We start from the raw sequence: 15,854 nt of genomic DNA on the forward strand, positions 1-15,854 counted from the left end.
TGCAGTGCAAGGACAAACGCCTAATCTGCCTGTAGAGATTCCCATGTCCAAGAGGCATGGGTTTTAGAAGTACAGTTAAGAGAAGGCAAAGAAGAAGCTGGTTCCCAGGATACTGATTTCTTTGGTAATCTACCCCTGGAGTCTCTGGTATCACTGAGGATAGAGTCAAACTGCTAACCCTGGATCCGCACAGTTACAAACTCTCAGCTCAGAATAAATCCTAGAGCTTACACTCCTCCTCTTCTTTTTGCAATTTATGAGGGTGACAGGCAGAATACTTCTTCCTGAGGACTAGTCCTTCTGGGCTGCAAAGTCACCTTGTGTGTGCAGGCAATCACAAGTTGCACTAAGAAGACTGGGCTGGGGGTGGGGAAATCACTGAGGAAAGTAGTTCAGAAAGGAGCTAAACCTGCCATACAACCAGAAATTCTGGCAGTGAAGAGCTCCATCTTAACAGGGTGAGTGGGAAGACCTGAAATGACTACAGACATGCTGTTTTACATGCCACAGACCAATCAGGAAGAGAGGAAGAGCAGTCTCAAGCTAGCGTGTGCAAACATACCCACAACTAGAAAGTATGCAGGGACTCAGAGAAAGACAAATAGTCCTAATTTCTAAGACCTGAGCTTTAGGAATGGGAAGATTTTAAACCAAGACATCTCCATTGTGAAATAAATGTCTTTGAGATATTTCTTTATTTTTATCTGATCACTGCCATGCTCAAGGAGTCAGAAATCCAGACAAAGGTATCTGATACCACCACTATTATGCTGCAACTGAGTCATACAAGGTATCCTGTGTAAAATGAATATGAATTTAGACAGACCAGGTTTGATAGCTTCTCGTGTTTAAACTAGAGGCACAAAAGGTGTGAAGTCTACCAATTCACAGCAGAGTCCCCTGTTCTGTGTAGTTCAGTTCTTCTAACGTGAGAATCTTTGTCGTCTCTGGTGTACAAACATTAAGCAGCTGAATCAAGATGAATATCTTGGGGAAGTAGCTGAATTATGCTTCCTGAATGCTCCAAGTGATGGAGAAACAAAGCTTGACAAAGAGGCTGCTGAATTTACACTTCTGCAAGTCTTCAAGGCTCAGCTAGACAAAGCCACAGTCAACCTGATATCATGTTGGTGACAGTCCCACTTCGACTGGGAGGTTAGATTAGAGACTGACATCAGTCCTTTCCACCAACATTTCTAACAGCTCTACCTTTCTTAGATGTGTGAGAGAAGAGGTCCTTTCCGGGAAAGATGTGAGGTATGCAGTCACCGTGATGAGCCCTTGCTATACAGGGTGGAAAGTCTGGAGCTGCAAGCTGGCTTGCAGCCACTTGGAGAGAAGAGAATTTTAAGCTGAAGGACATCCTGACATCAATCACTGTTCATAGATGAGGCCATTATTTGCACAACACAAACTCTGGAAGTTTAGCAAAAAGGACCAAGGCACAGTCTGAACTCCTTTCTCTTATGTCTCTGCTTACCTGAATATAGCTTCCTTCTTGCCTCTGGCTGAATGCTAGTGTGCTGAGAATGTAGAAAAGCTTCCGGATCTGGCATGGATTCAGTTTCTGTGTAGAGTCTAAAATGGTCTGTAAGAGAGAAGCCACAAACTAGCTCAGATGTATCAGGAATCCCTTTCCATATTCCCAAAAATACATCAGTTGTCAACTGCAGGGAAGACAATTAACTTTACCTTTTTTGTACATGCAGGAAAAAGCCACATTCAATTTAAATAAACATAAATGCAGAACTATTGCTCTGGCCTTAGTTATGGCAGTTCATTTTATCAGAGGCTGAGTGGGAAGAAAATTTGTCTACCATAGGCATTTTGGGAGTGCTCCAACCCCATTAGTGACAGCTATTTATCTTCTATCACAGGTTTGGTCACAGGATTCAAAGTATTTGACCAAATGAACATCAGGGTTTTTTTACTAATATTTCCATTACAAGCCCTGTAACAGTCAAGTTGTTAACAATCTAGGGGTTGAATTTTCTGTGCTGGCTGGCATCCTCTGGATATTTCTTCTTCCCGTGCTTCAGTGAAAAACAGTCCAGCTGTTTCCCAGAGCCATGCTAGCTTTCCTACCACTGACACGGCATTTTACTGCCATTATTTTTCTCCTACTGCTGGCCAACCTCGAGCAGGATTTGGAATGAGGTGTTGAGTTTGACAGGATTAGATAACCACTTTTGCAACCCTCAAGAAAATTCACCCAGTTTTAAGATTAAAAAATAGCTGTTTGGGGAGATGATTTGTGCTAAGATCTGCATGTTCTCTCTGTGCTGGAGAGGCTCCAGCTCAGTGTCAAATATGCCAGGCATCTGCAGCTCTACAGATCTTTTTACAGGTAACTGGCTAGTGTCTCAACCACCTGAGATGCATGTCAAACATGGTATACTGCCAGACCTTGAAGTGTGTCTGAAGTGTGAAGTGAAACTAGAGCATTGATTAATGTGTTTCACATACAAGCTTTGGTAATGCATCAAAGATCGGCCCATAGAAACCACAATCTGTAAATGATCTGTCAGCACAAGAACATGCAAACAAGGTCAGGAGGAAGGTCAGCAGGTCTTAGCAGACTGCTGTGAGCAAGTACTCCCCATCGCACTTCTGACAACGCATTTAATTATGAGCAGGAGTTTTAGGTTGTCTCTCTCAAGGACTACTTTCAGCCCTGAGTCCTTACCACATCTTCCTCTCTGCCAGGAGGCAAGCGAGTCCCATTTCTTCCTGTTATACCCATTGAATGTGTGACAGATTGCATTGCAAATTCTTACGGCAGATCTTAATGCCTTTCTAGCATATTTTAAGCAAGTAATTTACATTTAACAATCAACCAGCTAACTAGCGAAAAGTATACAGCTTTCCCACAGTGTGTACTTAAACTACAGAATCCACCAACACCAAGGGGGCACCAAAAAAAGTCAGAGGGATGGGGGGAATACCCATACCCATAGTCTTCAAGGGCTTTTAAATACAGGGTGTTCTTAAGCTATAAATCACCACAGATGGGGGAGTGTTCAAGGAAAGTATTGCTACATGCTTGCCTTGTTTTGCTCTTCCCTCAATCTCCACTTTTACGACTTTTGGAAACAGGTGACTGGACAGGCCTGACTCTGCTTGTCATTCTTAGGAGCCAACAGTCCATTTTTTTTCTCCCCATTGAGTACTTTCTTCTTTTAAATTTTAGGACATAAGTCTTCCCATTCCTTCCAGGAGTTTTGTTTTAGGATTCAAATACTGGCTAAAGTACTGTCAGTCTTTCAATGTGGTAGAACAGGCAGTCCACAAAGGTGGCAGGTTTTTGCCAAGTATTTGAAATAGCTGATGTTAATAAAGACAGCATTTTCCTTCTATTGTAGGTGTCATTCCATGCCTGCAATTTAAGCATTCTCCAGCTACAGGGAAGGGTAACTTTTTTTCTTTGTCTATCTCAGTTTCCCCTGTCAAAAAATCATACAGTCCTATCTTACAGCTCACACTTTCATAGCAGATACCTTTCACTTCTGACCACTGCTTTTCTCAAGACAGATAGCTTTACAGGTACGAGTTGTTCCAATACCTCTCTTTCTGAAAAGTACTGACCTATTCTGGATCTGAGGCAAAGTGGTGTAAGGGACCTGAAACATAGTATGCCCCCAGAAATATACATGCCTTCACGAAGGTGGCATAGCGCATCAGCAGGGATGTGTGCAGCATCACCAAATCAGTGAGCACATCCAGAGAAATGTCCAATTCTGTCTCATTTCCACTGCACACGTGTGTCACCAAAGCAGTCACAACCTCCTAAGGAAAAAGCCCCCAGAGAAACCATAGTGAAATATCAACAGAAAAATGTCTGCCCTGTTCTGCTCATATAGAATATGTTGATCAAGTACAGATAATCATCCTGAAACTCAACCATATTATTCTAAGTCCCTTCTCAGTTTGCTCTTTAATTCCTGATATCCACAATATTGACTTTCTCCTTGAGCCTGAATTTTATTCCGTTCTAAAAGCTTCCATGATTCCATAAAGCAGCTCTTCACAAAATTTTTCCTGCCTGCTTGCTAACACTACTGCAGCTTCTGCTCTTTGCTACCAACGCATAAGATAATAAAAATCTACCCTATTTTCTTAGGCGTGCAGAACACTGCACCATACCCAGGAAGACATCACCTCTAACTTCAGCAGTTCCAGTGTCTCCACAACCTTTATCAACAGCAGTTCAAAATGGACATTTTTGTTTCAAAAATATTTTTATAGCCTTACTTCAATCAACTTCTGGACAGGGATCTCTCTCCACTCCATTCCACTGTCTGAGGCTCTGGGTCTTTCCTATGTCATTAATTGCTAATACAGCCATCCTCTTTTGAAATTCTTAACATCTCAAAGTATTACTAGACTCACTAGCTTGTTGTAGATGACATGGCATGCCTTCACATCTCAGGTTTTTCCCAGTTGCTTTTTTGTTTGTCTATTTGTTAAGTTTGCTGTAATAAGTAATACAGATACAATGCTGGAAACAGTCTTAATTATAAACATACTGTGCCCAAAAAAGTGCAAATACATTCAAAAGTTTGTGTAGAGCTGTCTTCAATCCCCAAATTTTCTGATGTCTGCAGGAACTCATACTCAGAGCTGAAAGTCTGTGATTATTTCAGAATATGCAGCAGGAGTCCAAGTTGGTCAGAGCTCTGAGGGAAATCTGTGTAAGCTCTTTCATCACAGTAAGTTATCCAAAGAAAGGGGAAAAAGTTTCAGTGCAAACTACAACAATGGCTTTTTAAAATAGAGGATGCTCAAAATGACTAGGTAAGACAGAACAGTAATATGGATTTATGACAAATCTCCTCCATGACCCTGGGGCCAGTCCTGACTTCCTGGCTAGATCTCAGTTAACTTATTTGCTTTCTGAATTGCAGCAAACCCAGCACAGTCCCCTCTGCTCCATAAGTATTTTTCGTTCTGTCACTTCTGAGGCCTGCCTGTTTGCTCCCCGCTCCTCCCAGCAGTCTCTGTGCTTGAGTCACTTGCTACCAAAGTCTTGCTGTAATTGTTCCTCATCTTCTGCTTGGCCACCTCTACAGCACAGACCTCTCTCCAAAGGCTTCCAACTGCCTGAAATCCTCTCCCCCTAAAGGATCATGACATACGTTCTAGAACAAAGTGCAAACACAAATAAAACAGATGCCATCCATCACACTATACCTGCTGGCAGTAAGAGTCAAAGGCTGCAAAAGCTTGTTTGTACATGCAGCTGCCAAAGGAGACTATGGCTGGGTGTGCAGAGTGCAGAAATGTCTGAGCAAGTGCTAGGATTGAAGGGAAGAAGTCTTTGATAACCTGAAATAGACATCATGAAAGAGGAGATTATTGCTGCTTGTTTTCAACACACTCAGTTCTCTAAATAAAGAGGGTGCTACAGCTCATCCCGAAAGCTTTGTCTAGTTTAGTAGGTGCTTTCCTGCCTTCTCTGGCTGTCCTCTCGCACAAACGGGCAACAAGAGCAGATAAGGCACACCAGAATGGGTTTCTCCAACCTCCTCCACACAAAGGATTTACAGATTGGTTAACAAGCCAACCTGCAAAGCTGCAGAGCTCACAGCAGCATATCCCTTATGGGTGACACCAGGGAAGTCACATTACAGCAATGTACCACTAAATATAAGCCCCAGGACAGACACACTCTTGGCCTTACTTTAACAGAAGGACTCAGCTACATCAAGATACTCAGAAAAATCTAAGTTAACTTTTAAAGTTAGCTTAATCACACAGAGTGCCTTTGAACAAGCTCTTATTCAGATGTAACATGGCCTAATCTACTTGATCTTAACTTATTCTGGAAGGGAGTTAAACTAAAACTGAATTAAACCCACTTATATTCAGAATAAAATGTGCCTACTGAAGGCATTATAGTTCAATTAATTAATTTTAAATTCATAACTCAGTGTTTCTTATCTGCCCTCTACCTCCGACAAGCAGCACTGCGTCATTTTTCATTGATCTTTTCAGTTTTCTCATAGTAAACGGTAATTTACATTACATGACAAACATATGCCCAATATATATATTTAGACTTAGAAAACATTGCACTTGAAAAATGGTGCATGTAAACATATGAACTTCTAAAAATACTGTGGGAGACAACAGCATGCCTGGAACACGCAGTGGAGATCTTGGGCTAGACTACATCTCTTAGGCTGAGAGGTTTTGCACCAAAATAAAAAGCTCATCCAATTCTGAGGAAAGCTCATCTCTAAAAAAAAACCCATGTGACAGTTACAACAGAGGACATGCGCCTTGGGACATTGATCTGGGACCAAAAATTAAAAAACAGAAGTATACATAACTGGAATAGTATAAATAACGCAACACAGGGTTAAATCATCATCTGACAAGATCTTTGAGAGATAAAAGAGAAAATGGAGTCTCAAAGCAGAATCAGCACTGACCATTGAATGATTTTGGAAGGCATTCTGCATCAGCTGTTCTGGCATGCAGCCCAGTCGAATTTTGCTCCTCAATACTTTCTCAGCTTGCTTCCTGTTCTTGGTGTTTGTAGAATGGATTAGCAGCAAAACTATCAGATCCAGAACCTTTTAGAGGAAATAACCACCAATCATTATGCTGTAAAGATATTAAACAGTCCAGAGAACTACACACTTTCAAATCAAAACTGAGAAGAAAATCAAGAGCTCAAAAAGCTCCAACAGCCACAACTGCAGAAAAACCTTATCAGTCCAAGAGGACAGAATTAAAGCAGGATAACTCTGTCCCTTGACATTTAGAAGGGATGAACTAAGAGTTACAAAGAAAATGGGCGGCTGTTATACTAGGAACAAGTCAAATACCAAAAGAACCACCCATACAACATCACTGGCAGTTTCTGCTCCAACTAGAAAAATCTCTTCATCTACATCCATGAAGAAAGCCCTTGAGAACACCAGCAGAAGAGGACACTCCCAGAGACAAGTGCAGAGTCAGAAGTATTACCTTATGGTCAGATACAGATGTGCTGTTCTCAATAGCCTAAGAGCAAAAAAACAAGAAAGCTGTTATGCTAGAGTACGAGACCGTATTCCAAAACCAAATCAAAAAAGGCAGACACCAAAAGAAATACTGCTCACAGATTTCTCTCCTCTACAACAGGACAGCTATCAAAGCCAGCAAACTGGATCTTTCCAACAGCAGAGAATCCAGAAGGCACTCAAAAAACCAGCATGAAAATTCAGCTTGAACAAGGATATTCTCAAATAACATCAGACTTGAAAAAGGAACTAAGGTAATGAGCAACGAAAGGCTGAGAACAAGAAACAGTCTCATGGTTTACGCTGAAATGCAATTTAAAATTAAATTCAGCCCAATACCAGCCAACATTGATTTCCAGCTGGACATTTTCAAGCACCTTAAGGCTTCACACAGCTCAGTCTCAACATATGGGTATACAGTTTTGCTCTCTTGCAGACAGAAAAAAAAATCTAAAACTATTTTTTCCAAAACACTCTCGTAAACATGTAGAACTAGGTTTATCCTGCATTTCAAGATTTGGGGTCTGTACAATGGAGCCCAGTGGCCATCTTGCAAGCACTGTGAAATTGGTAACTGAAGAAGAAAGCAGACTCCTGAAAAAGCACTGCTAATTTGGAACACAGAAAGAAACTGTATCAGTAAAATGAAGGGCTAACATTTGTCTTTTAATATCACATTTGATTACAAGAAAGGCTCAGGCTCAACCTAGGAGTCCAATTAAATAAGGAAACAAGGACTGAAGCGTGTGTCTTACCTTAATCCATGCTTCAGAGACATCTTTCTGAAATCTCACAGCTAACTTGATCACATCAAAAAGTAGCTTCACACAATTCTGGCTGGTGGTTACTTGGCTCATGGAAGAACTGTAAATGATCAGAAAGGAGGAGACTCAGTCATTGTAAATACTGTAGTAAAAGGAACAAGGCAGCCTAGCAGCCACAGCAGTTACTTAAAGCAGCCATCCTCTAGAGGGAACGCTCTGGCAAGGATAGGGAATTTCAGAAGAGGGTGGAAGCAGAGGTCGCAGAATCAACCAAAAACATACTGGAGGGAACTTAAAACAGATGAACTGGCAGCAACATTATTATAAATGGAGTTGCTTACCCCAGGCAGACATGGATGCAGATGGCTCAAAAGGAACTACATGCATCCAGCTGGGCAAGGATTGACAAATGTGTTATATTAGCACCGAGCAGGAAGGAATAAAAGTGTCAGCACCTTTACATGGGATAAATTAGGCTCATGTATGTAACCATGTCTGCCAGAGAGACCAGATAAAGAGGAGCTGAAGTCCTCTTGTTCCATCTTACCCTTGGAGAATCATGTAAATCTGTTCAAGTACCTGGCCTGGACTTGGCTTTTAAGCTTCTTCTGGGAACCTAGGATCTGCAGGGGCAGAACACATGATGACAGATCCAAGCTCTTACGAAGATCAGAAATCACCTGTAAAATACAAATCCCTGCAGAAATCACTGTGACATATAAGGGAGGAACAGAAAAAGCTGAGGAAAAGAAAACACAATCTCCCAGAATAACTCTAAAATTACAAATCAAAAACTCATGTATTTGTAAAGACTCAGAAGCATTTAACCATGCTCAAACTTTTTTTTTTTTAACTTAGAAAATGAACCAGTAATACTTTGCTCTTCACCTGTCATGTCATGATGTTGCAGATGCATGTAGAAAGCAGGAAAGGATTTCTTAAGAGTTACCCCATGAAATTCCCACCTATATCTGCTGTATGCTGCTGTGAACCAGTTTTATCCTGTTTAGCAGCTGAGCAAGATATATGACAGCCACAGGAATTCTGGGGCATGTGATTTTACCAATCTGACTGCTGTCAAATTGCAGTGTATCAGCACGGACTGGCTTGCATGTTATAGGCATGCTGTTTTCACAGTGGTCTGCCTGAAAGATGTGGGTAGGTCACAATCCTCATCTGGCTTAGGCTGAGGCTTCCTCAAAGCATGAAAAAAAAAAGGCATGTTCAATAGTTCAGCAAGGCTGGCTCAACAAAATACATCTGGTTCATTTTAAAAATATTCTGAGTATGTTTCCTTAGATAAAGCAACTTAAAAAACTGAGGAAGCTTACAGCTTAGAATGAAAACGGTCCTCCAACAGAACTACCCTTGTAGGAATGTTTCCAAAACAGGAACTCAGTGGAGAAAACAAGAGAATTACCAAGTTGAAGTCCCATGTCTGTTGGATACTTCTGGAATTTAAAACCCTTAAAAGGTCTGTGCAATGCACAATTCTCAGACAAAGTTCAGAGGCATAAAGCTGCCACTTAACTACAGCTTTTCAGTCTAAGAGTTTAACTCAAGACAATTTGACTGCTTTCAGTTCTTTAAGATGTTTACACCAAAAAAAAATTCTAAGAACAAATGAGAAAAATATACAATAGCCAGCAGAAAGGAGGAGGTTTCAATTCTCAGGCCTGAAGGCATAACCAAATCCATGTCAAAGGACAGATATAGTTTCTACATGTGCTTTGATCCTTGGCAATATTAAAAATTTTACTTGAAAACATTAAAGCATACACCTCTGTGTGTGAAGCAACTGCTCTCCATTAAAACACGCACTGGATTAGACAACTTATTGGTCTTTAGTATAGAGAAAAATACTGTACCTCTACTGCATCTGCTGCCTTGACATTATGGAGGATGAATTTTACTACTACAGGCAAATCTTCCAGTTTTACAGAAGGCACAATGGTCATGGCAGACTGCCGCACCTGAGGAGAAAGCAGTACTGGATCAGCTGTAAGACTATGGTTCACAGAAACATAGTTATGTTAGTGGGAAGGAATCTTTGGAGGGTTATAGTCCAGCCTTCTGCTCAGAGCAGGAATATTTTCAGTACTAGATCAGACTCGCCTTGGCTTTGCTAACTGAGTCTTGAAGACATCCAAGGACGGAGGAAACCCCTCAAGCCCTGCCACTTCTTTGATAATTTATGTCAGTGCCTGCAGATCCTAACTCATTTTTCCAGATGTCCAACCTGAACCTCCTAGGCTGTAATTTGTGGCCATTGCCCCTTATCATTTCACTCGGCACTGCCAAGAAGAGCTTGGCTCCGTCATTTTTTAACTGGCTTTCAAAAGGGAAAAGCGTGGAAGAGGTGTAGCCTATTATGCAGCACTAGCCTTTCGGGACCATGTAAAATAGTATTTAATGCACTCAAATGAACCAATTTTATTCTATTCATAAGAAGCTGAACCGCAAGAAGTGCAACAATCCAGCATGTCCAGAAGACACAAGGCACATCATCTCTTCTCCTTTATGAGCATTCTGCAGAGAAAAACTACAATCATGCAATTATTTAATCACCAGTCTGCCTTTACTTAGAATATAGCAGTCTGGTCTGGTCACTGTACTTCAAAAAAAAAGAAATAGTGACAATAAGCAGGTTTAAGACAGGCAGTAAAAATTTACTACAGCAGGACAAAGTGCTTTTGCATTTGCTAAAACAGCTGTTTGAAATTTCTGAATGCATACTGTAACAGCCAGAAAACTTCTCTCTGCTCCTCACTGAACCCCTCATGCATGTTTCCAAAAACAGTTTTAGCTTCTCTGACTCCTTTCCAATTTCAGCAAGCTTGGGACTTTTGAAGGCCTATAGGAGTCAGATTTAGCAAAATACTTTGAATGACCAAACAGTTCTAGCTCTCGTGTTGCTGAGCAGGGGCTGGGTTCTGCTCAGCTGCTCAGTAAAAGCTCTTACCTCAGCCAGAAGGCCTGCATCAAGATCCAGACGAGAAAGGGCATCAAGGATTGGAACTGTTAGCCGTCTGCCCTGTTTTAGTAAGCAGCTGATACACAAGGAAAAGAAAACACGTGATCCTCTTAATACAACCATGAATGAATCTTCAGTAAATTGTATGATTCCAGCAGTTTTTGTGGTCACTGCAAAAAAAATCTCTGAAACTGACAACAACATATGCCACTGGCATTATGGAAAACCTGTTCCCTGAATTATCACTCCTCTCTGAACACGCTGAATTGTGATTCTGTGGCCGCTGATTAGAACCAGATATGAAGAATCTACCTTTTTCAAATCTTGTAAAAACAGGGAGCATGGCCAAAGACCTGGTACAAGCCTCAGGCAAGAACTTGAAAACTGGAAGGTCCCAGGTTCACTATAAATAGAAAAAATTAGTGAGATTGCTGGTATATGATTTAACCACACACATCGCTTGGGCCCGATACCTTCTAGCCACACTTCTGTCCCATGGACAGGCCATCAGCAAAGTGTAACTGAGATTGCCACCAAAGCCAGGGATTGAATCTGTCTCGTGTGTGACCTCCTCCCTAGTCACAGTATTTGCTCTAAGAATTGCAAACGTGTAATGAAAGGCACAATGGGCCCAACCAGATAATCCATTTAATTCAGCGTCTTTTTCCCAGCACTGGTCAATAGGGAACAAACAGACTAAGAATTGGACAAGTATTTACAAATGCTTCCTACATAAACTGGTCTGGCTTCCAGCAAGCTGTGGTTTGGCACCTTCTTGACCAAGGGACTACAGTTGTGTTTAACAGCCTCGTGGACCTTCCTTTCCCGAAATTCATCTAATCATTCTTGGCTGCCATCTAAGTTTCTATAAACTTTCTCTAGCAAGAAGTTCTACTTGAATTGTTTTAGTTGAAAAACATGTCATTTTCAGCTTCCTGGTAATTCTGTTTATGCTCCCTAATTCATTACAACAAGCAATGAGTACTTTTCCACATCAGAAATGGGTAGAGGCTATTAAGAATACAGAAATAAATATGTCTTGCTGATACTGTTTAGATTCTCAGCTTTGAAAAAATGCAAGTAGAGAAAATAGAAGTCTGAGGAGTTCGATTAGCGTAAAGAAATTAATTGTATGCGGCTTTTTTATCTAGAAGCTGAAACAGTAAATTGAGGATGGAAACACAAAGCTACAATTACTTTTGAGAGGGTACAAGGAACAGGATGCACCACTTGCAGGTATAGGCTTAAATAATGACTACAGGGGTGAAAAGATAATTAGCACTGGCATAAATGTAAGTGATCTGTGTAATGATAAGAATTAGAAACACTGATGTGTATAATTAAATATAGTGTAAGACTACTGAAAAAATTATCATGTAAAATGAATACACTATAAAAAAAGACAGACTTAAGGGCTAGCTTAAGGTAGCGCTCTCTGGGAGGATAGCTATTGGCATTAGGTCCCCCTGTTCTTTGGGTCAGTAACTATGCTTGAGAAACGTATATAAAATAGCCAGAAAGTTCTGCTTCATGCACATGTTTATTGTGTTACAGGTTTTAGGGTTTTTTATTAATAAAACCAGTGTTGACCCTTACTGTAGCAGAATCCAAGCCAAATCAAAATCTGTCTATAGTAACATCCAAGTGACTGATCACAGACTGATCCAGCAAAAGTAATGAGTTCTTAACTGGATTCTACCTGTGCTGTATCCAGGTACTCAAGAGTTCAATAATTTTTTAGATAAAAGCACTTCTAGAGCATTTAGATCTCTCTTTAAGAGCATAACAGCACAAATGAAATGTCCTAAGCCAGTGCTAGCTATCCCTGAATGTTACTGTTATCACCAATGGACTGTGGTCCTACTACTTCAGTCAGTCCTGGTGCAACCTGCATTAACACATGATGTCTTTTTCTGTTAAGCACGAGGAAGAAAAAAGGGAAGAAAACAAAACAAAAAGGAAAAAGAAAAACAAGGGGAAAAGAAAAGAAAACAAACCAACCAGAATCATCTGTACCTGAGCTCTCTGGCAACCTCACTTTGCTGGGAATCCTCCAAGATCTCAGGTAAACTGGTGATAATGTCATGCTGGATTGGTACCGGAGAGACACTAATCATCTGCATTAACTTCTTGACGAGATCCTGCAGACAAGAGGAACACTTGTAAAACGCATGAGTCTCACCGTGAGCAAAGCGGTTCATTAGCATGGCAACAATATTGTGCATGTAAGGTCACTCAGGAAGTCATTTGTCTGGATTTATGCCAACTGTCCCTTAACTCATTGTCCCGTTGAAGTCATGAATCATAGCATACACTTTTATGGAAAAATGGTATTTTACAGGTAGGATATAACTATCTTGGTGAGCAAAGGAAACTGGGAAACACAACAGCAAGCTTCTCGGCGTTTAGTATGACTTCTTGTTTCAGTTAACTCTCGGACTCTCTAGTAACAGCCCTCCTTTACAAAGTAACCCACAGAGACTGACTTAGGGAAAGAAGGAAAAGAACCACCAAAGCAGGAACAGAGAAGTCATCCCCAGATGCTTGCAAGTATCCAATATCTCCTGTTAAAATTAAACAAGAGGGGATTGTAACTTCCTGCCAGCAACAGCTTTAAAATGGGGTCACCCATGTAGATACATACATACAGATACAAATGTATGAAAAAGGAGACTTAGAGCAAGGGAAGAAGAAAAATAATAAAAGGGGATGTTCAAAAGTCACTGAAGGCGATCATAATAAACCAGAAAGAATTAAGTCTCTCCTTCAGCATGTGAATATGAAAACAACATTGGTTCTCATTAGCATAATAATTGATCTCATCCCACCTGAGAGGCGTTCCAAAGTTGACTGAAAAAAACATATCCATGATTGTGCCATCAGTACCCACCTGGCTGTCAAGAAGCCTGTCAAGCCATTTAAATTGATTGACGATGAGCCGGGGAAAATTTGTTCCAAAGGTGCCCACGCTAGAACAGCAGAAAAAGTGAAACACAGGTTAGTCAGACCTACAGACAGACTCGAAAGCTTTGCTGCTGGTCAACAAGACCACAAGATGCAATTTACATCAACCAACTATCAAAATCCTATTATGAAAATATCATTAACACCCCTACAGATTTTAGCACTGTCTAGGAAGAACCCTACTTCTTACTTGCTACACACACAAAGCAGGGATACTGCCAGCCTGTTTCAATACACCACCACCACCAACATCCTAAGTTATGGCACAAAAATCAAAGCATACAATGTGACCTTACTTCAGCTCTCCTGTGCTACCGTAAGAGTGGCTACACTAGCTCAGGCTAAGTCTCCTTTGAGCCCAGTATCGCCATCCCAACTGTAGTATTAGATGCTTTTGGATAAGTTTTGGGTAACAGGGCATTCACAGAGCAATCTTTTCACAGAGTTTCCACTCAACCTCCAACAATAAGCAGTTTAGCAAATCTCCAAGGCAGAAGCTGGTACCCAGTCCATCATGTCTGCTATCCAGCAGTACATTTATCCTCCGTTAATTTCCCTAAGCCTTATAAAAAAGAAAAAAAACCACAACTGTGTGTAATTTCTGACCTCTACATTCTGCAATACTGAATTCGACAGGGTAATTATGCATAATCTGAAAAAGTACTTCTGCTTTTTTTGTTTGCATAGTTAGAAACAGTGGTTAAACCTTCCTCAATTACTTTTTTTAAATCTTTCTTGCTTTTACAGACTTCTGTCATCTCTCTGCCAGTCATCTCCTTTGAAGGCAGGCAGAATTCTCTTTTATTTAGAATATTTTTCCCTACTTGCATAGAAAATGTTCTACTATATTTTTGTGACAGCCTGACCACAAGTGCATGCAACATTCAAAATGTTATTGTACCATGCATTTACAGTGACATGACGTTTTCCATTTTGTTCCCAATTCCTTCCCTAACATTCTGTTTGCTGCTTTGACTACTGCTAAGCATGGAACTGATACTAAAAATAAGAAACAAAAAGAAGCACCCATACAAGATACTGTTCCTCAATGAAAACACCGAGTTTGTCATTGTATTTATACAATCAGGATTATTTTTAGTCTGATTTTTTAAGAAAACAAAGTTTATGCAGCTGTACTGTCTGAGATGCCCTCCTTCTGCTGTAACTTCTAGTCACACTGGGCTGTGAGCACATGCGTATTAATAAATTGGCTGTTGCCAAATCACATGGATAAACCAAGTTCTCCCTACCCTTCCTACAGTAAGTCAATAAATTGAATGTCCTCTGTCCAGGCATCGACTGGCATTAAACCTGTAGAGGTCTGCTAGGTCTGTGCTTTTACGTCAGATTTGGGAGAAATTAGCCAGTCAGTACAGGTGTGGTTACAGACTAGCTGTAATGAATGTTGTTTCTTGTCCCATAATTAAACAAAACAAAAAACAGTAGGAAGTCCACTGAAAAAACTCTATTGTTCTTCACAATTAGTTTTAGATTAGATTATCCTGGAAATTGTTACCATAAATTGTTACCTCACTTTTCATTTCCTTTTTCATTTACGAACATGCTGAACAACCCAGACCTCCATGGAACCATCCTCCTTCTACTGCAAAATGGACCACTTCTTTTTTTTTCTCCCATTTTTAACTGGTCGATAATACATAGAAAAAACTTCACTCTTCTTACACTTTGATAGGAGACAGGAAACAACATCCATTTTTAAGACTTATTAAAGGGTTCACAGCACAACTGAAAGCTTATCACTTTTACATCCAAGATCCTTTAGAATTCTTGGGTGAAAACAATTGAGTCCTTGTGACTGTTTGTGTTAAACCCTCCTCTAACAAGATTTCAGTCTGAGACAATTTCTCAGACTCCACCTCTGTACAGCATTTGTATCCTGCTTGATACTCAGCACTGAAACAAATACTGTATCAGGAACAGCCTCAGCTTCTTTCTGTCCCTTGACCTGCTCCACTAACACTGTAATGAGCATCCAGGCCACTGGAAAAAGAGCTTAAGTGTTCAAGTCTTGCCTATATTGCACCTCAAGATCTCTCACTCCGCTATGGTGTTCTACATTCAAAAACCAACAGCTGCTTTTTCTGTTTTCCTTGTTTGAACACAATCTGCATTTTTAAAAGG

General features: G+C 40.5%; 1 protein-coding gene across 2 annotated transcripts in view; it reads right to left on the minus strand.

Annotated features, from left to right (window-relative positions):
* Window positions 1–15,854, minus strand: part of FANCD2 (FA complementation group D2) — a 54,261-nt gene that overhangs the window by 32,404 nt on the left and 6,003 nt on the right. For both annotated transcript variants that reach the window (XM_050904929.1, XM_050904931.1), the window contains exons 8-18: window positions 13,639–13,717; window positions 12,765–12,889; window positions 10,737–10,824; window positions 9,643–9,747; window positions 8,354–8,454; window positions 7,766–7,874; window positions 6,976–7,011; window positions 6,435–6,578; window positions 5,191–5,325; window positions 3,655–3,786; window positions 1,481–1,588 (exon numbers count right to left, since the gene is read on the minus strand). In XM_050904929.1, coding sequence (XP_050760886.1) covers window positions 1,481–1,588; window positions 3,655–3,786; window positions 5,191–5,325; window positions 6,435–6,578; window positions 6,976–7,011; window positions 7,766–7,874; window positions 8,354–8,454; window positions 9,643–9,747; window positions 10,737–10,824; window positions 12,765–12,889; window positions 13,639–13,717 — 1,162 coding nt within the window. The remainder of the gene's footprint in view (window positions 1–1,480; window positions 1,589–3,654; window positions 3,787–5,190; window positions 5,326–6,434; window positions 6,579–6,975; window positions 7,012–7,765; window positions 7,875–8,353; window positions 8,455–9,642; window positions 9,748–10,736; window positions 10,825–12,764; window positions 12,890–13,638; window positions 13,718–15,854) is intronic.

The sequence above is a fragment of the Gymnogyps californianus genome, chromosome 13 (assembly GCF_018139145.2).
Source record: "Gymnogyps californianus isolate 813 chromosome 13, ASM1813914v2, whole genome shotgun sequence".
Classification (NCBI taxonomy): Eukaryota; Metazoa; Chordata; class Aves; order Accipitriformes; family Cathartidae; genus Gymnogyps; species Gymnogyps californianus.